We start from the raw sequence: 23,528 nt of genomic DNA, 5'->3' as shown, positions 1-23,528 counted from the left end.
TTAAAATTAATACTCCCTCCGTCCACGAAAATTCGTCCCGATTTGACCGGGCACGGGTTTTAAAAGAAATGTAATGAAAAGTGAGTTGAAAAAGTTAGTGGATTGTGGGTCCTACTTTTATATATTAATAGTTTTATAATAAAATGTGAGTAGGAATGAGTTAGTGGAATATGAGGTACACTACCTAAAATGATAAAAGTGAAATGGAACAAATTTTTGGGGACGGATGGAAATGAAAAAATGGGACAAATTTTGATGGACGGATGGAGTAATTGTTTATTAGAGCCGGTTATTTTATTATAGAGTAAATAATTTTAAAGACTTGCTTTCTCATCATACAATAATTATTTTATAATAATAATAATAATTGAGTATGTAAAATTGTGGAATAAATTATCTAATCCACATCAGACGGTTCATCGTCGGGGTATTTCATTTGATTTTATAACGTGACATTATAATAGACTTGTATGTTGATTGATATATGCAATGGATATTAATGCAAACCTAATGATAGTTTTTTTTGAATAATTTGGATTTGCGACGTGTTATAATGTGATAGCTGTTGATAGCAATAGCGTAACCACGATTACTCGGCCATATATTTCTTGATCAATTCCACTAAATTTGCAAAAATTACTTACATGATTATTGAATGGTCAAAATCAACTCCCTGTAGTAAAGAACTTAGATCTTAGGGTGGGTGGAGGCTGGCACTTATGCCAAATTGATTAATTATTGTAATACTACGAAATTTGGTGGAATAGTAGTATTCAATTTCAAAATTTTGAAAAGATGTCAAAACATTCCATGTCGTTCAAGCAAGTGTGATGATGTGTGTGTGTTTGTGTGGTGAAAATCAGATCAATTTGTCGTCTTCAATTGCAAACTAATTATTTGCGTATAGTGATTAGAATTTAAATTGGTATGATTACGGTTGAAGGGCCCTTTCTGGGTTCCCACACAAAAGGGAGATGAACTATTTTACAAGTAATCCCTTACTTGTACACTAAAAGAAATTCTTGCATTCCTAACAAAGGAACTGTGGTGACATTTTTTCAACCAACTCCTATTTATTCTACGTCAAACAAAAAAAAACATTGTAAGTATTTCACAAATTAATTAATTAGCATCAAAAGGTCAACACTTGCCTACGCACCAAAAACCTCGAATCTTTGACCTACTGTATGAAAGAGAAGCGTCTTACCAACTAAGTTGTACCTCATTATCTGACTGCTAACTTGAATTAACTTAAAAGACAACTCTCCTCCAAAAAGTTTATACCCATCTGACACAATTTACTTCTCATCTTAATAAAGGCTATAAAGCTACTTAGAATCAGTTGGAAATAGGTCAGCAATCAAATGAATTGTATAAACAATCTCAAGCCGCACACTTTGACTATCTGGGAAGTATATTCTTCATGAACTATGGCACTATTGTAGAATAAATCACCTTTCTAATATGCTATTGCTACAAGCAAATAGGGATATCATTACTAAAAAACTTACATGAAATACTTATGCATTCTGCTTCATTTGGGAACCTTTGCATTAGATACACAAAAACCATCAAAGATTGGCCTTTTATCTTTTTTCTCATCAACACTTAAGCAAATTCTTGCTCATGTCTTATAAATTGTACCAACAAAGATTAACAAAAGTTGCAATCATAATTAATTCTTTCATGGAACAGAGATCTTCATCTCTTCATTTCCCTCCACCAACTTTTGTTGATTGTGTGACATTTCTCTGTCCTTCCCCCACAGCATAACATACAACCCCACAATAACGATAACTGATCCGATCACACTATTTTGGCCAACAAAAAAACAATTTTAAGTACTACTCCATAAAAATATGTAAAGGAACAGGTAAGTTTAAGAGAAGACTTAGGGCACCTTCCGAGATGGAGCTGCTCGTGCATGACCGGAACGTCGTACAATGCTGCCATTATCTGCACGAGCGGGCTGAAGGCCGCGGTGAACACAGGCCCCCGTTTCTTCACACACCACGACATGCCCACAAAGCACATCCCCGACCCTATCATCCCCTGCACCACACTCGCTCGTCTTATCTTGTTCCGAAAAATCATTAACGCTACTATTATTCATGATACTTACCGAATACAGGACAATTAAGATGTCGGATTTGTTCCCTAGGACCCAAACAGAGAGACGCCTGTCGATAGAAAAAGTCAAGACGGCGGCCTGCAGGGCGCTGAACAAGGCCATGATCGCGGTGGTGGAGTATTGGCACGGATATCTCCTGCCTATATGCGATTGGAGAAGGAACCAAGACGACCAGCAGATTGTCCCTGCAAACAACGCAACTGAGCCAATCGTCCATCTCTCCCTCCCAACGCCCGGATGCATCAACACATGTCGTTCCATTGGCTGAGCAACGGCTGGGAAGTGGAACAACGGTACCCCTTTGTAGACGGTCAGTAAGACAGCACCACCAACGCACACTAGGGCGCCCGCCACCTTGCCTCTCCCGCTGCTGCATTTTATACTCACCCTCTCCAAACTACACACACAACACAACACAACTACTCACAAAGAAACACAAAATGCAACGCTTGTATAAACGGAGGAATTTGAACATACCCGAAAGGCAAGGCCATTATAAATGTCAAGACGGGAACCAAGTTGAGGAAGGCGCATGAGAAGGTCGCAGACGTATATTCTATACCGAGGAGGAACAGATATTGTGTCACAGATGCCCTACACAAAAACCAATTTTCTCAAACCATGAAAACAATTTATCATTTTCAAGTAATTAATTGCTTACCCAATCACTGCACTCATGAACAAGTTGCATAATATGCTGAATGTGAGCTTAGGCCTACTTCCCCTGCAACTTGAAACCTCAATCACCACAACTTAAGTTATGACTAATAAAGTATATATACGACAAATTTAAGTACCTTTCCAAGAAGTAAGCCAAAGGGAATAAAAAGATCGCAGAAACGGACTGGCGATAGGTGATGAACACTAAATGATCAATCCCATCGTTAACGACCTTCTTGAGAAGAATGTTGCTGACAGCAAAGGCCGTGTCAATGGCTACCATCGCGATGACCGGGTACCATTCTGCCACCCTCTTCATCACGTTTGTGGCGATGGAGATAGATCGATCAAGCTCCTCTTCCTCTCTACTGTTATATAAGAGTTTTTCACATTAATTTAATGCATATTCTCTTGCTTTTCAAGAATAATACTCCTATATCAATATGATGTGCAGAGTTAAGAAGAAGTGATGTTTATTCAATAAAAGAGGCTAGGTAGGACTAAATCTTTAAGAATTTTATAGTCTCACATGGCCCCAGATTATATTTTGTTGTAGATGAATTTTGATCAAAATATTAGCCACCACAGCACTATAGAGTATAGTAGGAAGCAGCATCTACAAGTGGAGGAGGAGACAGATAAATGGTTGCCACAGTTTAGGCATCCAATTCTTCTTGGAAATGATAGTTGGCATCTCATCTCATCTCATCTCATTCATCACTCTCTCATTCTCTAATATACAGAGGCGTAGAACAACATGTCAAATCCCAACTTGCTATTGTTTAAAGATTTAATAGTAGTAGTATAATCCGTGTGATTGTTCGGTTTGTGTAATGTGGGGCAGTGCTTCGATAAACAAGTGTAGCAAATGGGAAAGAAGATCTTGAGGTGTGATCTCCATCAGTTTACATCTTGTCAATTTGCTTTTCAAGAAAAGATGGTTCATTCACTTCCAAAATCTAGCATGAATCCACAATTTCCAACTGTTTCATGTTTTTCTTGTTGCAGGAACATGTATATATTTATTAGGATGCTGTCGCAATAGGTAATTAAATATTACTCCCCTAAACTCAACACGTGTCTTTTATTCACGGACAAATATTTATTAATTAAATACTCTTTCCGTGACTCCGCACATGAAAAATAGTTTTGATAAAATAACACGAGTTTCAATATAATACTATTCCATCTGTCTTTGAAAAGTATTAATAAACTATTTCATTTTCAGTTCATCCATGAAAAGTACTATAACTTTTCTAGGTTTTGGAAATTAGACTACACTGCTAATAATGTGAACTCCACTCTCCACTAACACTATTTTAAGAAAGGACGGAAGGAGTATAAAATAGAAAAATTAAAATATGTTAGCTTTAAAATACTTAACTCATTAGATAGAGAAATTTATCATGTCTTGTAGTTTTTTGTTAAAGTTCATTAATTATGTAATTACGAGTAAAATTTATTCATCTTCGAACTATAATTTATTAACCACACTGCAATTAAAAGATAGAGCGATGCTAAACATCACAATGTAGTTGTCCACATAAAAGCTTTTTTGGTTTAACTTTTCTGATTTTTTATTTAATAAAATACAGTATTTTAAAGTGTAGAATATGCTAGATTTATCTATTGAAAAGTATTGTGTGGGCAGTAGCGTTATTATGACCGCATAGTTTTGTATAAATCGAAATAAAAAATTAAGTAGACTTAATTAGGGTTGAATTTAAATGTGCGTCATATAAAATGAAATCCTCTGTTTTAATATTATGGCAATCGGATGTATAAGAATTTCATTTTTTGGTATAAAATTGCATGATTTTGACTAAAACATAGTGGAAGGGTCCCAAAGTTGATATTCCAGTCCCTTTCATTGAACTTTTTGTCAAAAAAATGACAACTATCTAATTCTGCACCCACTTTAAGCAATGTTGATTAGCAGTAAAAGATTCCGTGGATAAAGTTTTAGGAACTAATTTATAATTCATTATCACTATCTTTTTAATTAGTGGGAAGGGAATGGTGTCGCTGACATATGAGAGATATACTCATTAGATAATTAAAAGAGCTAATTTGTAACTTATTATTCTGTGTTTGGCAGCTGTGTTTATATTTTATTGATTTGTTCCGTTTCTTTTATCAAGTTTTGATGGAACCGTTAAAAATTGATGGTCAAAATTTAGTTTCATAAACTTTTATGTAAAAAAGAATTATATGATACTATTAGCTCTTTTAATCTTGAGATCAGGTGTTGCATATGTTGAAAATTTATTTTCTAAATAGTTGTTGTAAAAGAGCCAAGGATTATGGGGGAAGGGAGTGAAAAAAAAAATACTCCTTCGCATATAAAAATAAGGACATTATTGATGACACAAATTGTAATAACAAAATTGGTAAATTATGATACTAAAAAAAAATAGCAATAGAGTATTGCTAGGGGAGAATGAGACTCACAACATAAGAGAGAAATACTTACCAAAAATAGAAGTGGACTTAAATGTTGGGACGAACAAAAAAAAACTATTTTTATGGGATCGAGAAAGTATTATTCTATTTTAATGTACTCTATGTTTTAGCCTTTTAGGAATGGAATTTGTTGTCATTAAGCCTAAGAGCATCTCTAATGGTAGGCTAGCCACCGGCTAGCCGATTAACGTGGCTAGCCGATCGCGTGTGGCTGGCCGATGCGCTGGCCGCCATTGTGGCGGCTCGATCGGCCAGCGCTATTTTTAAATTTTTTTTTTAATTCTTTTTTTTTTAATTTTTTTTTAATTTTTGAAAAACTATATAAACGCGATTTTCTCTATCTCTAAATTTCTGTACAAGAGCAACATCTAGCGATGGACAACAACAACTAGCCCAATACAAAATTAAGACCCTCGTTCGGCTAGCGGCAAACTATAACGGATTCAAGGCATACTAACATTTTTTAATGTATTTTTTTAATAAATTAGTGAGGAGTAGAGTGGGGCGGTGGCTCGTGTGTGGAAGCCCGGATTTTTTTTTTATTATGTAATTTTTTTGATTTTTAGTTAATGTACTTTTTTAAAAAAAATAAAATTAATGAATTTTCCCGTATATGTCTCGTAAATTTAATTCGGTAATTTAATCGTGATTTTAATTCCGTAAATGTAGTATATTTTGATAATTTTTATTGCGGCTGGCCTATGGCTGGCCTAAATCTGATGTGGCAGGTAGATTTTTTAGTGATGCTGACGTGGCAGGAGAGAGAATGGCTAGCCTATTGCTGGCCTAAGAGCATCCGCAATGGTCGGCTAGCGACCGGCTAGCCGAACCATTGCAATCGGCGAGGACGAAATCGGCGAGCGGATCGGCGTGGGCTGGCCGATCGCTCGTCGCTGGCCGAAGCGCTGGCCGATCGGCTAGCCGCCATTGTGGCGGCCCGATCGGCCAGCGGCGATTTTTGAATTTTTTTTTTTTTAAATCATATATAAACACGATTTTCGTTTCATTTTCATTTGCACCACTTGTTTTAACGAGTTTTCTCTCTCTCTAACTTTCTGTACAAGAGCATCATCGAGCGATGGATCACAGCAACGAGTCCAGTCCAGCGACGAGTGGATCTCAGACTCTCACGGTACCTGTGGGATCTGGATGGGGGCAGATGGGTCCGGGGTTTAACATCCCTTGGAATCAGATGATGGGGATGATGGCTAGTGCGCCGGGGGGCGCGATGGGGGGGAACCAGGGGGGTATGCCGGGGGGGATGCCGGGCGGCGGGCAGGGGAGCGGCGGGCAGTCAGCGCCCGGGTGGGGGGGTATGCCCCAGCTGCAGCAGATGATGGGGATGATGTGGCAGGGCGGGATGCAGCACGGTATGCATCCCGGGATGCCGGGGGGGGGGGGGTGCAGGGGTCACCGGGAGGGGACGCGGTATATCGGCCCTCGCTTGATTTTTTGACGCTTCGTCTCACACGTCGACCCCGGTGGAGACGCAGTTCTCTGGCGATGACCTTCTGTCATTGCATGATATGGGGATCGATCTCGGGGAAGATGATACTCCCGTTCCAGCGACGCCGGCTGGGCCGAAAAAGAAGACGAGGGGGAAGGGGAAGGGCAAGGCGGTCGGCGAGTCATCGCAGCCCGCTGCCACTGGCCGGAGGTAGTGGACGGAGGATGAGTACGCCGGGGTGGCCAAGGGGTGGTTGGAGGTGTGTGACGATCCGCTGGTTGCGAACAACCAGCGGGTCGTCAACATGTGGTCGAAGATCAGAGCTGCCTATAGGAGGCACTGCCCGCACGGGAACGACTTCAGCAACGAGGAGGTCCGGAAGGGGTGGGAGCGCACCAGGGCCGCGGTGGGCCGTTTTGCGAATTTGTACGCCAACGCCCTCCGTCAGCTCAGAAGTGGGCAGAATGAGGACGACGCCCGGAGGATAGCCGCGAGTCAGTTCCCCTTGGAGGGGAAGTATAAGGAGTTCACCTTCTGGGAGTGCTTCTTGTTGTTGAAGGACTCCGAGAAGTTCCGGGCGGGGTGCGACGCTGGGTGGCCGAAGAAGCAGCGACTGAACTATAGCGGCGACTACAGCGGCAGCAGCGGCGGATCCCACGACCTCCCCCCGAATGCTGAGGAGTTTCCATCCCCTCCTTCATTTACTGGTCGCCCCCGCCCGGTTGGACAGAAGCGGGCGCAGCGGGCTGCGAGGGGCGGATCCCCCCTATCGCCCGGCGAGGTCCAGTCCTCCGCCCTCCCACCCGCCCCACTCGAGTACACTCTCCATTCGCGTAACCAAACGCGGGCTCAGATGTTACAGGTCTTCTGAGAGTGGAAGAACGCCACTGACCCCACGGAGAAGAGGTTTCTTCACGAGATGCTCGAGAGCATGCGTGCTGATTTAGAGATCGCGAGGACACGGCTAGAGGGTTCCGACGTGGGCTCAGATACCACGGGTGGCAGCAGCGGCGGCGGCGGCGACGACGAGGACGAGGACGACGGCGATGGGGAGTAGAGTGTGGCGGGGCTCGTGTGTTGAAGCCCTTTTTTTTTAAAAAAAAATCATGTACTTTTTTTTTAAAATCTTTGTACTTTTTTTTAATGGAATGGATTATTTTTCCCGTATATGTGTCGTAAATTTAGTTCCCGTATTTTAATCGTATTTTAGAGCATCCACAATAAGAATAGGTCAGCCACTCTCTCTCTCTGCCACGTCATTAGCACTAAAAATCCATCTGCCACATCAGCATTTTATTCAAATAGGCTAGACTTAGGCCAGCCATAGGCCAGCTGCAATAAAAATAATTCAAAAACAACTACATTTTACGGAATTAAATTTACGATTAAATTACAGAATTAAATTCACGAGACATATACGGGAAAATTCATTCATTTTATTAAAAAAAGGTACATAGATAAAAAAAATACATGATTTTTTTTTAAAAAAAACGGGCTTCCACACACGAGCCCCGCCGCTCTCTACTCCTCGTCGTCGTCGCCGCCGTCCTCGCCGCCGTCACCCGAGGTATCTGAGCCCGCGTCTGATCCCCCACCAATGCCCTCGTGGCATCCAAATCCACCTGCATGTTCTCGAGCATCGAGTGGAGAAACCTCTTCTCCGTGGGTCGTTGCGGCCTTCCACTCTTGGAAGACCTTGTACATCCGTTCGTCCGTTTTTGCACGCGAGAATAAGGTGTACGCGCATGAGGGGGGAGGGTGCCGAGATGACCTCCTGGGGCGATAGGGGGGATCCATCCCTCGCTGCCCGTTGCGCCCGCTTTTGGCCAAGCGGGCGAGGGCGACGAGTAAAGGATGGAGGGGACGGAAACTCCTCAGCATCCGGGGGGAGGTCGTGGGATCCTCCGCTGCTGCCATTGTAGTCGCCGGAATAGTTCAGCCTCTGCTTCTTCGGCCACCCAACGTCGCACCCCGCCTGGAACTTCTCGGAGTCCTTCAGCAACACATAGCATTCCCAGAAGGTGAACTCCTTATACTTCCCCGGCAAGGGGAACTGACTCTCCGCTATCCTCCGGGCGTCATCCTCATTCTGCCCACTAGTCAGCATGCGGAGGGCGTTGGCGTACAACCCCAAAAATCGGCCGACCGCGACCCTGATGCGTTCCCACCCCTTCCGGCACTCCTCCCCGCTGTAGTCCTTTCCGTGCGGGCAGTTCCTCCTGCATACCGACATCATCCCCATCATCTGCTGCATCATCTGCTGCTACATCTGGGGCATACCTCCCCAACCCAGCGTTGCCTGCCCGCCGCTGGCCTGCACCCCGCCCGACATCCCCCCTTGGTTCCCCCCCTGCATCCCCCCCTGCGCTCCCGCCATCATCCCCATCAACTGTTGCCAAGGGACGTTAAACCCTGGGCCCATCTGGCCCCATTCAGATCCCACGGGTAGCGTGGGAGTCTGAGATCCGCTCGTCGCCGGACTGGACTCGTTGTTGTGGTCCATCGCTCGATATTGCTCTTGTACAGAAATTTAGAGAGAGAGAGAGAGAAAAAAAACTCATTAAAACAAGTGGTGCAAATGAAAATAAAACTAAAATCGCGTATATATAGGTTTTCAAAAAAAATTAAAAAAAAAATGAAAATTGGGCGCTGGCCGATCGGCTCGCCACAATGGCGGCCAGCGCATCGGCCAGCGTCCTTAAATCGGCTAGCCCACGCCGATTTTTTCGCTGATTTGCGACTGGCCACGCCGATTTTTCCGCCGATTCGCGGCTGGCCCTTAAATCAGTTAATTCTCATCATGTCGAAAGAAAATAGCGAGACACATCAGACCACTCAAATCATTAATTGGATATTGCTTTTGAAACTTTAATTGATACCTTACGGATTAGGATGTTAGAATGAAACATTGTATGATATGGTCTTTACTCTTTAAGAATATAAATTCAATTCAAAATTTACGTAATTTAACAGAGAAAATGATTAAAAATTTAGAGCATCCGCAATGGTTAATAGGCCAGCCATAGGCCAGCCATTCTCTCCCCTGCCACGTCAGCAACACTCAAAAAACCACCTGCCACATCAGATTTAGGCCAGCCATAGGCCAGCCGCAATAAAAATAATTCAAAATACACTACATTTACGGAATTAAAATACGGAATTAAATTTACGACACATATACGGGAAAATTCATTAAATGCATTTAAAAAAAGTTATATAGATTAAAAAAAAAATTACAAAAATAATAAAGAAAAAAAACTATCGCCGAGTCCTCCGTACCCACAACTCTTCAATTATATCCTTTTGGAGTTGAATATGAGCTTCAACTTGGCGCATGTTGGCAAATTCCTTGAGGCGGCCGGCTTCATCGAGAGGTACCCCCTGGCGTACACTAGGGGTGGCCGTTCCGTGGCTTGGACCGGCTTCATCGTCACTGACCCAACTAGTCAGTTGTACGCCTTCGTCTTCGACAATCATGTTGTGCATGATAATGCAGGCGTACATTATTTCGGAAACGCATCCGACATCCCACAAACGCGTGGGACCCTTAATTGCCGCCCATCGAGACTGGAGCACACCAAATGCGCGCTCCACGTCCTTGCGCGCCGACTCCTGTCGTTGCGCAAAGTAGGCCTTCCTTTCATCGCTTGTTTGTCGGATCGTCTTCACAAAGACCGGCCACCGAGTGTATATCTCATCCGCCAAGTAGTAGCCCATATCATGCCGGTTGCCGTTGGCAACAAAAGAGACGGCTGGACCGACGCCCTGGCACTTCTCGTTGAAGAGGGGAGACGAGTTCAGGACGTTGAGGTCGTTGTTCGACCCGGCTACCCCAAAATACGCGTGCCAAATCCACAGCCGGTAATAGCTACGGCCTCGAGGATTATCGTGGGGTTCTTTGACTTGTAGCCGGTCGTGTAGGCCCCCTTCCAGGCAGTCGGACAGTTCTTCCACTCCCAGTGCATACAGTCTATGCTGCCTAACATCCCGGGGAACCCATGCTTCTCCCCGTGCATCTGCATCAAACTCTGACAATCTTCGGGAGTAGGGCTTCGAAGGTACTGCTCACCGAAAACGGCAATCACGCCCCCACAGAACTCCTTCAGACATTTCAGGGCTGACGACTCGCCGATGTGGAGGTACTCATCCCACATGTCTGCCGCGCCTCCGTAGGCCAACTGCCTGATTGCCGCCGTGCACTTTTGAATAGGTGTGTGGCCGGGTCTGCCAGCCGCATCGTGCCTGAAGCGGAAACACATATAGCGACGCTCTAATGCGCCAACGATGCGCATAAACAACTCCCTGCGCATTCGAAAACGCCGTCGAAACATGTTGGCGGGAAAGCGCGGGTGCTCTGAAAAGTAGTCGTCGAACAGCCGCTGGTGTGCAGCAACGTGATCCCGCTCAATCACTGCTCGGTGGTGGATAACCGGTGGAGGGCGAGGTATCCCCTGCTGTTCCACCATACGCATGTACCGCTCCATCTCGCGGTCCATGTAGGCATTCATAGCCTCGTTCATCCTCCGTTCGTACTCCTCAGCATCCCAACCACTACCACCACCACCACCACCGCTACTACCCGCGTTACTCATCGCTCGATAATGCTCTTGTACAGAAAGTTAGACAGAGAGAAAACTCGTTAAAACAAGTGGTGCAAATGAAAATGAAACGAAAATCGCGTTTATATAGGTTTTTAAAAAAAAAAAAAAAATCGGAAATTGCCGCTGGCCGATCGCTGGCCGATCGGGCCGCTGCAATGGCGGCTAGCCGGTCGGCCAGCGCATCGGCTAGCGACGAGCGATCGGCCAGCCCACGCCGATGCGCTCGCCGATTTGCCGCTGGCCGACTGCAATGGTTCGGCTAGCCGATCGGCTAGCGCGACGAATCGGCTAGCCGGTCGCTAGCCGACCATTGCGGATGCTCTTATAGCCCGAAAAATCCAACAACTCAAATGACCCTAAACTAAATATGAGAAGGCATGACGCTGCAATATTTTGAGTTCAATGCTGGCTGCCCCCAATTTCAAGAATTTGAATTTTGCACTGCGTTACTTGTCGCAGAAATTCCATCCCAGGAGAAACAATTCCTCGCCGGAATTCTTCAAACTGCAGCAAATCCACTCTCTCCTCATCGTCTCCGGCTTCTCCGACCACTCTTCACTCGTCACACCACTCCTCCTTCACTGCATATCCCTCCCTTCCTTCCCCCGCGCCTACGTCCTCTCCATCCTCAACCAGATTCGCCGCCCCGATGTCTACACCTACAACGCCCTCTTCAGAGCCTTCACCTCCGACCCAAACACCGCAATTCTCATCTACGCCAGGATGCACCGCGAGGGCGTCTCCCCCAACAAGCACACCTTCCCTCTCCTCCTCAAAACCAAAACCCACATCCCTTTCCAGATCTTCGCGCACTCCATCAAGTTCGGTTTCGCCTCTGATCACTTCTTCCTCAACACTTTGCTAAGCGTCTGCGCGAAATGCGGGCTCATCGAGTGTGCTCGCAAAGTGTTCGACGAAATGCCGCACAGAGACGTCGTCGGTTACACAGCGTTGATGGATGGGTATGTTAGGACTGGTCGAGCACGAGAAGCTCTGAACCTCTTTCTAGAGATGAGAGCGTCGGGTATCGCGGTGGATGAGGTAGCAGTTGTCAGCGCCATTTCCGCTGCCGGAACCCTCTGCTGCGATTGGCTGGGGCGGTGGATACACGGGTTTTACATTGAATCCGGGAGGGTGGTGCGAGATGTTTATGTTTCCACAGCTCTCGTTAATATGTATTTGAAATGTGGTTGCTGTGATGATGCAATGAGAGCTTTCCATGATATGCCTTACAGAAACTCTGTTTCTTGGAATGCTTTGCTGGCTGGTTTCGTGCAGTTGAATAAGTTTAAGGACGTGTTGTTTCTTTTCGATGCAATGCTGCTCGAACAAGTCGAACCTAGTGAAGCTACATTAGCAACCGCGCTCAAAGCCTGTGCTCATCTTGGCTCATTGGAGAAGGGAATGTGGCTCGATAGCTACATAGGCACGCGGAAACTGGAGCTAACCTCAGTGCTCGGGACTGCTCTGATCGACATGTATGCAAAGTGCGGGTGCGTGGGGGAGGCGTTTCGTGTTTTTGAGATGACCCGTGTGAAGGACGTGTACCCATGGACGGCCTTGATACACGGGGTGGCAATGAACGGGGACGCCATGGACGCCCTGAGTCTCTTCTCTGAGATGTTAAGCAGCGGGGTGAGACCTAACGAGGTCACATTCATCGCAGTGTTGAGCGCTTGCTCTCATGGGGGGCTTGTGTCGGAGGGGAGAGAGGTGTTTGAAGCGATGGAGCGCGATTATGGGGTGCGGCCTGGCGTTGATCACTACGGGTGCATGGTCGATATGCTTGGGCGGGCGGGGCGGTTGAGGGAGGCGGTGGAGGTGATGGAGGGGATGCCAGAGGAGAGTGGGGAGGTGTGGGGTGCTCTGCTCGGTGCGTGTGTGATTCATGGGGATGTGGAGGTGGGGAGATGTGTGGGGGATCGGGTGATTGAGCTGCAGCCGCATCGTGGCGGGAGATATGCTGCGTTGGCGAATTTGTATGGGAAAAGTGGCGATGGAGAAGAGGCAGGTGGTGTGAGGAGGAGGATTAAGGAAGGTGGAGTGGAGAAGACAGCAGGGTGTAGTTGGATTGAGTATAATGGGAAACTGCATCACTTTGTGGCGTTTGATACATCACATATTGCTTCACAAGCTGTGTATACCACCTTGGATAAACTTACTCCTCACATGGAGGAGGAGGAGGATCTTCCTTTTCTTGTGGATCCCATTTTTCATAGTTAACTTATTATAGATATTCAAATTAAATTACTGATTTGTCATTATTTAAATGTTTATGTTGAAAAGTTTGATGAATTGTCTACAAATGTGATCACTCTTTATCTAATCATAGGAGTATGTTATTCAAAGAAAATGGCAATTTTGAATGAGACGAGAGGAGGGAGTGACTGAATCAGAAAAATTGGATGCTACTATCTTCTAGGTAAGGTCATCAATCTTGATTAGAAAATAAGTGAATTCTAACCAATTAGAGAAAAATTGAAATAAAAACTTCGACCTTGACTTTGATCAAAGCAGTCGTCTTTTTTAGAAAATTGATTTAAAAAATTCAATCTTTTCTTTTTAGAAAATCGAATTAAAAATTCGATCTTTTTTGAAATGTTGCAAAAAATGTAGTGTAGTAGAATGTGGGCCAGGCCCATCTTTTGCAGCGACGAATGTAATTTTATCTGAATTGCTTATCTTCTTGCAGCACAAGACAATACCATCAGCTACAGAAGATAACTCCTTCTCCCTCTCCCTCTCCCTCTCCCTCTCTCACCAACCAAAATGGCGGCTGCAATTACCGGTCTAGCTGTCTCCTCTCCCTCATTATTGACTCAAGCTATCGTCTCCGATCGCCGCTTCAGGAGGCGCTCTGCCTCCGTCGTTCGGATGACTTTGGTTGGGGAGGAGAAGAAAACTTTCACTCTCACCAAATCCGAAGAGGCTTTCAAGGCCGCCAAGGTACTATTATCATCAATTGTTTCATCAATGCATCAGCTAATTCTCTATTTTCCCTGCGCTACCAATTTCGCCTTGTTGCTGGAATTCTTCATTTCAGTGCCTTCTAGTTTGAGGTGTTGAATTTCTTCTTCTAGTTTAGTTAATGCTATTTGTGGTGGTTCGAGGAGGTTTAGTTTCCACTACTGTGAGGGTAATGTGGTTATCGGATGATCATAGATTAGAGCTCAAAAAGATAGTTACTTTTAGGATTTATGATTTTATTTGTTTACTGGGTTAATCGCGTAGATTCGAATTAATCAAAGCCCTCCAATCAAAAATCAAGACAAAGTAATCGTTTTGAACAATTTCTAGCAGTCTTTCCTAATCCAACAAAGTAGAAGGCTGTTTTCTCAAAAAATTCAAAAAAGAAAGAAAGTCAACAAGGTTAAAGTGTTCTGTATTGGATTTTCTTGATGATAATGCTAGGGCAGCTGTTGCTTGAGGATCAGATAGTTGTTTGATACAACGCAATACCACCATTATTCTTCACCTGTATAACAATGGAGCAGTGGATAAGTATATGCTGAAACTGAGTACTCCTTATGGACCTTCATTTTATTTAGCTATATGCACATGTATCTGCATTCATGCCTTGCACGTGGTATCAGAGAAAGAGAGAGAGAGTTTGCATTTTGTTATTTCTCTTGATATATTATATATCTTCATGGCTTGGTTTTATGATACAAATATGTAATTTTATCATTTTCTGATTGTTGACAGGAATTGATGCCTGGAGGTGTAAATTCACCTGTACGTGCTTTCAAATCAGTTGGGGGTCAACCAATTATTATTGATTCTGTCAAGGGCTCTCATATGTGGGATATTGATGGTAATGAGTACATTGACTACGTTGGATCATGGGGGCCAGCCATTATTGGTCATGCGGATGATGAGGTCCGTGACTTGTATCTATATTTACCCAGTTGACATCATATTGTCTGGAAACTTTTACATGTATGGAACCTTTGTGATGATATGTTTGAAACACAAATCAATCACCTAAGGAAGAAAGTGTTGCCCTTCTCTTAATTTTCAGAATGAGCGATCTCAATTTCAAGGTCTCATAAGATGTGCATCAAAAGATAGTGGCCATGAGTAATCTACCTCCCAAAAAACAATGTCTATGTTTGATTCGAGAAAAAAAATTGTAGATTAGCTGGTTTAGAGAACTTTTAGTTTTGTGTTTGTTGAATGGTCTAGATATAATTTTTGTTGTTAGTGCACATATATTGTAGTATTAACCATTATGTGTCGGCTCCTTAATCTGAACTGAAAGTTCTTGTATGTTGACAACCTGCAGGTACTTGCTGCCTTGGCTGAAACAATGAAGAAAGGAACCAGCTTTGGGGCACCCTGTCTTCTAGAAAATGTCCTGGCAGAAATGGTAATCTCGGCTGTTCCAAGTATTGAAATGGTTCGTTTTGTCAACTCTGGCACGGAAGCCTGCATGGGTGTTCTTCGATTGGCTCGTGCTTTTACTGGCCGAGAAAAGATCATTAAGTTTGAAGGCTGTTACCACGGCCATGCTGATCCATTCCTTGTTAAGGCTGGAAGTGGAGTTGCTACTTTGGGGCTTCCAGATTCCCCTGGAGTTCCTAAGGCAGCTACCTATACGACACTGACATCCCCTTATAACGACATTTCTACTGTTGAAAGCCTTTTCGAGGCAAACAAAGGAGAAATTGCAGCTATCATCCTTGAACCGGTAGTAGGGAACGCTGGTTTCATTCCACCAACACCTGAGTTCCTCAGTTTCATCCGCAAGGTTACCAAGGACAATGGTGCTCTGCTCATTTTTGACGAAGTTATGACTGGTTTCCGTCTATCTTATGGCGGTGCTCAGGAGTATTTTGGAATGACTCCTGATTTGACAACTCTTGGAAAGATTATTGGTGGCGGTCTGCCAGTTGGTGCATACGGAGGAAGGAGGGAGATAATGGAGCTGGTTGCTCCAGCTGGACCAATGTATCAAGCTGGCACACTAAGTGGAAACCCATTGGCAATGACTGCTGGGATTCACACGCTTAAGAGGCTAAAACAACCAGGTACGTACGAATACTTGAACAAGATCACTGGTGAACTTGTACAAGGCATTGTGGATGCTGGGAAGAAAGCTGGTCATGCAATAAGCGGCGGATATATAAATGGAATGTTTGGTTTCTTCTTCACCGATGGCCCAGTTTACAATTTTGAGGATGCCAAGAAAAGCGACACTGCAAAATTTGGCAAGTTCTACCGAGCAATGCTGGAGGAAGGCGTGTATTTCGCACCTTCTCAATTCGAGGCTGGTTTTACGAGCTTGGCACATACTCCTGAGGATATTCAACAGACGATCGCTGCAGCTGACAAGGTTTTTAAGACGCTTTAGGTCTATCTTATTTAAGGGTGTTTGTAGCATGCTTTTGTAATGTAGAATTTTGGTGTGTGGAGAGTTGAGTGGAGTTCGGATTGTAGATGTTCCTTAACTAAAGCCTGTGTACCTTTTATTGTCCTCACTTCTGCTTGATGGATTTCAGTTCAGCACTTCATAATTTTTAAATTTTGCTCTCTTTTTGTTTTTGTTTTCGTTTTAGCAAAGTAATTCCTAGACTAACAAAAAAAAACCTATATCCAAATATATTAATGAAAATTTCCCCACACAATTGTGGTTTCACATCAAATATGTGCAAAAGACAACTATACTGTAAAATTAGTCTTTTCGACAAAATGCACAGACAAGTGAAGAGCAGAATAACATCTTTTACCAAAACTCATTACACAGTCGTTACAACCTTAACAATGATTGATGGGCCAGCATTCACAGAAAGGAGGCTCCGGTAAGAACCTTCACTGTCAACGTAGCCACTATGCGATATGATTTCGTAAGCTCCTACAGGTAAAATAGAGATATCGAGAAAGCAAGTAGAGAAACCTTGGCCACGCTCGTTAAGTTCAAAACGAACATATTCAGTTACCATAAAACGATCATTGTCTCGTCTTCTGCAGTGTCCTTCGGTCTCCACAGAGCCAGTGACATATCTGAACAGCTTCTTATTCAACTCCATTGTATTATCCATCTCATCTTCCTCCTTCCTCAATTGGGATTGCCATTTAAAATCTCCAATACTAGTTGTTACCAAAGAGTGGGGTTTACAACCAAGAATGCAGTACACTTTGTTTGATGGACTTGGCAGACCAGTTGTCATGTTTTTCATTTGAAAGCTCAAATTCAGAGAGAGAGAGGAGCCTAACAAAATGGACGATCCATCTAAAACTTGCCCATCTTCATTCATGACAAAGAGCTCAGAGGAAACAGCAGACCTGAAAGGTGCATCAACATTCATTTAAGAAAATATGAAATAGTAAAATACCAAATGAAATACACAAGTCAGTCACTGGAATGCAGAAAGAGTGTTTCAATATTGTCACAAGCCTCAACATAACAAAAGAGTTTCAAATCCAGGAAACTAGAAAAGAGTCGACAATGCATGTTAAAGATAAAGGGTAAATCAAGAAAGTCATTCAACCCAAGGTTTTGAGATTTGAGGATTAAAGAGGTCAAGTAATCTCCAAAGCAGCTCAGTGAAAACATTAATCAAGAAATATGATGGAAATTGCATATTCATCATGCACAGGCTGCAAAATTCTCCCAGTTTTGACGATAATTAGCCATTACAGTTAGAAAATGCTTGCCATAAGAGACTGAAATCAGCAAAAAGAAAAGGATTTGAAGCCAATTATTTACTACCCCAACTTCCAACATGTCATTTTTAGCATGTATAAGTTGGTATTTCTGGTGCTTGATGGCTCTAAAGACATGTTATTTAAGAAGGGATAATAGTCATTTAAATCACGTAGGTTGGTTAAATTCTGGCCAGTTTGAAAACAAAATAAATTATGAAGTTTCAAATTTACTCAATTGTCTCATCCATTTACAAAACAACATCTTTGGTGATGCTCAAAACGGCATTGCTAATTAAATTGGGAAAATAAAGGAAATGAAAAGAAAGAAAAAATTAATTATTTTGATGAAACAACATCATTTCAAACATTATTTAAAGGCACTGTTCTGGATAGACTATTGAGAAGGTATGTAACTTTGGGATTTGATTTGATGTTTTCAAACGTTATCAGAGTGACCCGAATTTGATCAAACTTCGTGATTTAAATGGATTATCCCTATTACTAAATTAATAGTAGTTCATAATAAAAATAAGAAAGTATAGGAAAAAGAATATCTTGAGAACCAATTAGAAAAGATCCATTATACATACCTCACTTTAAAGAAGTGATGAGGAGTGTGGAAAGGAACTAACATCAAATTTGAGATAACATTCCTTAGCACTTCTGTACCCCTACTAATAATTTGATGCAACGCATCAGCATCTGGTTCCCTCCTGGCTGCCTCACTGAACAAGTTAAAAATCTCCCGAACAGAATACTCACAAAGCTTGTGTAAGATTACTGTCTCATAAGAGCAAGTTTGAGTAATAAACCTTGATGAAGAACACCTGTTACAGTTGCGAAAGGGCTTCAGAAGGAATAGGAGATTTTCCCTAGTCTTGCGACCTATATGCTTAAATCGCCCAAGAAGATCTTCAATGAGCACGGCATGCAAAGTCTCATCTAGGTATCTAGATTCAGAAACTTTATAAATTTCAGAAGAACACCAGTCTGGAACTAGAAAAGCAAAACCAGCAGTAAAGGCCATAACTGAGCAATTCAATGCAAGTGTTGAAACACTCATTACACTTTGTCTGTCCATACCCATGAAAGATGTCAAAAGCATATCATATTCTTCAGCTAATTTCTTCATGTAGCATGATGCCTCCATAATAGAGTTAATGAAGGAGCCAAGTTTCAAAGAAGTTGTGGGCGAAAGAAGAGTACCTCTATGTAACACTCCACACCCAGTGCCACCCAGGATAAATGAAACAGAATCAAGTAGCTGCATCATATCAGCAACTTTTTTCAAAACCTTTGCTCTAAGGGTCAAAAACCATCTTTGGAAACTGAATATATGGCCCATATCAGGGGCTCGAAGAATTTCTTCAGCAGAAAGAATTTCATCACGGCCATTAAGAAGAATTTCCCTATACTTGTAACTTCCGGTACTCAATGCACTGACACCCATTTCACGTAAACCACTTCCACCTGGGATGATACATGTGCCTTGGCCAGATAAAAAGAACAGCTGAATCGTTTTTTCTGAGGTAGAGAACCAAGACAGAGATTTTAACCAACTGCAACAGGAAGGAGATTTAACTGCTTTCATAAGCTCCTCAAATATGAAAGCAGCTGTGGACCATGCACCCTGACAGGCAGCATTTTTTCCAGCCTTATAAGCATACCAGTAATTATTTCCTTCTAAAATCTCATTTGCACAACACAAGGTAGATTTATCAAACTCAAGAATGGAAGAAGCACAGGACAAACTAGAACTCTTACAAGGTGACAACAAGTCCTCTGTCAAATTCTTCATGCAGATAAAGGCAGAATGTAAGTGCAATAATAGAAAGTTCATCAGCCTAGTGTAGCTACCTATATAGCTACAATGGCATACAATTTCTACTTGAAGTTTCAATGCATCCAAATCCAAGGTGTGGCTGGTTTCAGTATTTGTGTATTCAAGGTTTTCCAAACAAAAAGCCATGATTTTTGACATAGTGAGAATGATATTTGATACAACCAGTGTTTTGCCATTGCTCACATACACTGTCATATGGGGATTTGACAAGACTGTTTTCTCTGATCCTCTTTCTCTGTCGATCATCTTCATCAAATTACATACAAATAAACATGCACTATTGAGTACTAGGCAGTGAAGCTTTGGGCAATTCTCAGTCAAGTTGAATAAAGTTTTCAGCAAGCTTTTAACCTCAAACTCCACAGCAAAGTCAGCCATACTATTACCAAATGGTGTCACGAGGGATATGACTTGATCTAGGATGAAAGAGATCACCTGGGATGCCAGAGTACAACCTGATCCACCTGACCACGTATCTTGTCTTCCCAAAACTTTTCCCGAAAGAACTGCTAGAACATTAACAGCAAAAACTCTGTTTGATTGCACAGATGATTTTAGCATATTTTTAACAACTACAAACAGCTTCTGGAAAAGCTCCGGAATCTCCATGCACGGAATAATGGGTAAATTGATCAGAAGGATCTGCAAAATATGATAATGTGAGGGACTCTATGAATATACTGAGGCCATGCTTTAGTAATGAAGCAAACCATACCTTATATAAAAGTCTTAGAGATTCAAGCTGCAGTGTCGGTTGAAGTTCAGATCTGTGTAGGATGCGGAATACCCTATGGACTGTGCTTGTATTTGAAGGAAACATACAAACTTCTCTTGCTAATAAAAAGCGGAAGCATCTCAAAGATGTCACTTGCATGCGCAAAGATCTATCTTCACTTTGAAACAGTGTAAGCAATTCTATCTACAACGAGAAATAAGAAATTACGAACTCAAATGCAAGATACTAATATATGGAAGCCAATCAGTTTATTGACTAATAGTGTTATTGTATATCAAATTTGTACAACCGGTTGAATAAATCCTGCCCATACATTGAGTTGGGTATGATTGAATATTGATATCCCCCCTCCATAGATCTTAAATTATGAAAATAAATCATTTCTGTACATTGAGCTTAGTTTCTTTTCTTGAAGACAAGTTTGAATTCATTCATAGGTTGTGAAAGGAAGAAAAAATAGAAATTGACATCCAGATATTCAAAAAATTATAAAAATGAAAAACTTTAGGCAAGTAATTGATAAGATACATTCAATTCATCTGAAAAGGCACCTGGGTAGGAATTAGAAGCATCCACCGAGAAGCAATTTTGGAAAGTGAAATTAGCATGGTAGCTGAGAAGTCATCTTCCAAAGAATCCATGAGAAGCTTCAAACCTAACTATAAGAAGTATATTTAGAAGTTGCAAACTTGCACTGCAATATAAAAGTGAGCTCTAAATACAAACGCATAATATCTTAAAAACATGCACAACTGTACGTAGTTATGCTCATGTAAACCAAAAAGTAAATAGCTCCACATAGGATTTCTCACTTGTTTCTTAGTTATTTTATGTTTTAGTTGGCCACAACATGCTTAGATATGTGAGAGAAAAAAATCCACATCACAGCATAAAGAACAACTAATGCATCTAATAGAGAAGGGAAGATGTTGAACCTTGTACGCATTCTCTGCAATTGAAAACGAGCACCACAGTTTGGCGAATGCACGTCCTGCAGCTAACTTTATGTCTTCTGAACTCTCCTGTGACGAGACTGTTGACCTAAGCATCTCCAAGAAAACAATTGCAAAGTCATCTGACATCTCAGACAAGCAACCTGCAGCAAAATAAGCAGCCTTCACCTGCAGAAAGCAGCAAAAAGTTTTGTAAACCATAGAAAAAAAAAAAGCTAAACAGGAACAATTTTTTGTAACATTATCAGCCACAATCTACATTAAATGAGCAGCAAAAACTAGGAATTATTTTACAAACAAAATCAATAAACGCGAAGTTCCTACATACAGAACTAAACTGTTTCTACTGCACATGAAAGCTAAAGTCCCTTAGATAATACATAATGCTTCATAGCATACCTCAAGAACATCACCACTAACCAAACTTGACAGCACAACATACCGCACATCCGGACAACCCTTTGCTAAATAAGCCCAGCAACCAAACAGCCGCAAAGAGAGTGCTCTTTCCTCAGTATCCCCTTCATCAAACACTTCCTTCACTCTCCTCACCAACTCCAATTGATTCTCAAACATTTCATTGCTAAAAATACCCTCAGCACCTCTATTTCCCCTCTTAATTTTCATAAAAATTCTAACTACACATTTTTTAGTTTGTTTGTCCCCTGAACTAAACGCATCGGCCAGACACAGTAAAATTGCATTGAGGAACAGCTTATCCTCCTCCGGGATTAAGCCGAACATCGTGTGCTCTGCAATCGTCAGTTTTGGCTCCTTGTTCCACCGCTGAAGTCGCCTGCCGATTTCTTCTAGGGCAGCAATAGGTTTACCTAAACCATAAGAAATGAATCAATTTTTGCAGAGAATTAATTTAGAAATGTATGTGAAGTGGGAGGAGTTACCTGGTATATCTGAACGAAGGTCTTTTTGGAGCTGAATGCTCCAGTCCATAGCACAAGCTGCTGGGGTTCGCTCCATTGTGATTTTGAATTAGTGATGAACGCTAATCATATGATAAAATGGTGGCCAAATGTTTCTGGCTTTCATAAACCATCATTTATAAACGGGATATGCGAGGTGGGGCGCCACCGTTTAAATCATCAAATCTAGGGTTATTGGCGCTTGAGACCGGTGGCGACCGCCCCCTCCGTACGACTAATTTCTCCTTATCTAGACCTAAAATTGTCATGACCGTCTTCTCAGTTTCCCTTCGATTGTCGCCCTGAAAGCTAAAAAAAATAGTCATGAGTGTCATAAATCAAGTTAGTAATATATATTCCGCTCCCTCCGTTTTCAAATTCTGGATTCGTCACTGAGACGATCGAATACATCGACTGAATCGAGATTTTGATATGGAGCCCAAGCCACTTTTTAACGGTTATGAGTATTTTTAAGGACTATGAGATTATACAAATAATGAGATTGAAACATTTAGATAAGTGATATAAATGCATGGTTTATATGGTTAGAAACAATGGTGACTTCGAAAGAGCAGTCAATATCGAACAAACGGACAGTAATAACTATTAGTATCAATAAACAACTAAGCGTCACGACACCAAATCAAGTTAGTGTGTAAATCAACTATATAACTTCCTTTTTTCTATCAGTTCATAACTTTTGTCGATAATCGGAAATCCCACAATATTATTTCTATAATTATTTTAACGATATTTAATTAGAAAATTCAACGATGAAATTAATGTAGCTAAAGAAATAATAAATCAAAAGATATTTTTTAAAAATAAATAGCAAGTTTTAAAATAAAATTTTATCAATATTAGTATATAATATTTTGTAGTATTTATTACTCCTATTATTAAAATTTAGATAAACTACATAAATATTTGTTTATTAAAATAGTAAACGAAATTATTTGTCTCATCTGTGTATCATTTCGCAACCAATATGGCCTTATGTCTCTCAATCGATCCATTCGAATCTCTATTTCATGGTGAAGACCCACGTATAAAAGATGGTATTGTCCTTCTAGCTGCTGGCACTTTTCCAAAGTACTATTCCGAGCCAATGCCCCCATTTCCTTTC

General features: G+C 42.1%; 4 protein-coding genes across 5 annotated transcripts; 2 read left to right on the top strand and 2 right to left on the bottom strand.

Annotated features, from left to right (window-relative positions):
- Positions 1 to 1,349: 1,349 nt before the first annotated feature.
- Positions 1,350 to 3,334, bottom strand: LOC125223839 (WAT1-related protein At4g01440-like). The gene is made up of 6 exons (XM_048127135.2): positions 2,929 to 3,334; positions 2,793 to 2,855; positions 2,609 to 2,725; positions 2,123 to 2,528; positions 1,901 to 2,052; positions 1,350 to 1,811 (listed from the first exon to the last, which is right to left on the bottom strand). Exons 1-6 carry the CDS (start codon positions 3,108 to 3,110, stop codon positions 1,685 to 1,687), a joined length of 1,047 nt encoding a protein of 348 aa, XP_047983092.1. The 5' UTR covers positions 3,111 to 3,334; the 3' UTR covers positions 1,350 to 1,684.
- An 8,327-nt stretch (positions 3,335 to 11,661) lies between these two features.
- LOC125222758 (Pentatricopeptide repeat (PPR) superfamily protein) lies at positions 11,662 to 13,566 on the top strand. Its single transcript, XM_048125549.2, has one exon. It carries the CDS (start codon positions 11,705 to 11,707, stop codon positions 13,523 to 13,525), a length of 1,821 nt encoding a protein of 606 aa, XP_047981506.2. The 5' UTR covers positions 11,662 to 11,704; the 3' UTR covers positions 13,526 to 13,566.
- A 425-nt stretch (positions 13,567 to 13,991) lies between these two features.
- Positions 13,992 to 16,826, top strand: LOC125222760 (glutamate-1-semialdehyde 2,1-aminomutase, chloroplastic-like). Its single transcript, XM_048125551.2, has 3 exons — positions 13,992 to 14,248; positions 15,008 to 15,181; positions 15,588 to 16,826. The coding sequence occupies exons 1-3, from the start codon at positions 14,072 to 14,074 to the stop codon at positions 16,653 to 16,655; spliced, it is 1,419 nt and encodes a 472-aa protein (XP_047981508.2). The 5' UTR covers positions 13,992 to 14,071; the 3' UTR covers positions 16,656 to 16,826.
- A 123-nt stretch (positions 16,827 to 16,949) lies between these two features.
- Positions 16,950 to 22,689, bottom strand: EMB1895 (ARM repeat superfamily protein). Of its 2 annotated transcripts, XM_048125545.2 has the most exons (8): positions 22,385 to 22,689; positions 21,882 to 22,312; positions 21,465 to 21,650; positions 21,081 to 21,188; positions 20,509 to 20,712; positions 20,229 to 20,435; positions 18,541 to 19,580; positions 16,950 to 17,587 (listed from the first exon to the last, which is right to left on the bottom strand). In XM_048125545.2, exons 1-8 carry the CDS (start codon positions 22,458 to 22,460, stop codon positions 17,041 to 17,043), a joined length of 2,799 nt encoding a protein of 932 aa, XP_047981502.2. In that variant the 5' UTR covers positions 22,461 to 22,689; the 3' UTR covers positions 16,950 to 17,040. The 2 variants fall into 2 exon arrangements, with proteins under 2 accessions (XP_047981502.2, XP_047981500.2); XM_048125543.2 differs by having other exon boundaries at positions 18,541 to 20,435.
- Between the last annotated feature and the right edge of the window lie 839 nt (positions 22,690 to 23,528).

This window comes from Salvia hispanica, chromosome 1 (genome assembly GCF_029641045.1).
Source record: "Salvia hispanica isolate PSC_SH4W2 chromosome 1, Shi_PSC_v1, whole genome shotgun sequence".
Lineage (NCBI taxonomy): Eukaryota > Viridiplantae > Streptophyta > Magnoliopsida > Lamiales > Lamiaceae > Salvia > Salvia hispanica.
The sequence above is the reverse complement of the archived record's forward strand: the minus strand, read 5'-3'. Positions and strand labels throughout refer to the sequence as shown.

Coding starts and splice junctions, on each gene's coding strand:
- LOC125223839 (XM_048127135.2), bottom strand. CDS start 3,110: ATGAAGAGGGTGGCAGAATGGTACCCGGTCATCGCGATGGTAGCCATT. Junction 2,726..2,792: donor TTCATGAGTGCAGTGATTGG/GTAAGCAATTAA, acceptor GTTTTTGTGTAG/GGCATCTGTGACACAATATC. Junction 1,812..1,900: donor GAGCAGCTCCATCTCGGAAG/GTGCCCTAAGTC, acceptor TGGCCAAAATAG/TGTGATCGGATCAGTTATCG.
- LOC125222758 (XM_048125549.2), top strand. CDS start 11,705: ATGCTGGCTGCCCCCAATTTCAAGAATTTGAATTTTGCACTGCGTTAC.
- LOC125222760 (XM_048125551.2), top strand. CDS start 14,072: ATGGCGGCTGCAATTACCGGTCTAGCTGTCTCCTCTCCCTCATTATTG. Junction 14,249..15,007: donor AGGCTTTCAAGGCCGCCAAG/GTACTATTATCA, acceptor GATTGTTGACAG/GAATTGATGCCTGGAGGTGT. Junction 15,182..15,587: donor TTGGTCATGCGGATGATGAG/GTCCGTGACTTG, acceptor GACAACCTGCAG/GTACTTGCTGCCTTGGCTGA.
- EMB1895 (XM_048125543.2), bottom strand. CDS start 22,460: ATGGAGCGAACCCCAGCAGCTTGTGCTATGGACTGGAGCATTCAGCTC. Junction 21,189..21,464: donor TTGCAGAGAATGCGTACAAG/GTTCAACATCTT, acceptor TACTTCTTATAG/TTAGGTTTGAAGCTTCTCAT. Junction 20,713..21,080: donor TGCTTCTAATTCCTACCCAG/GTGCCTTTTCAG, acceptor TTCTCGTTGTAG/ATAGAATTGCTTACACTGTT.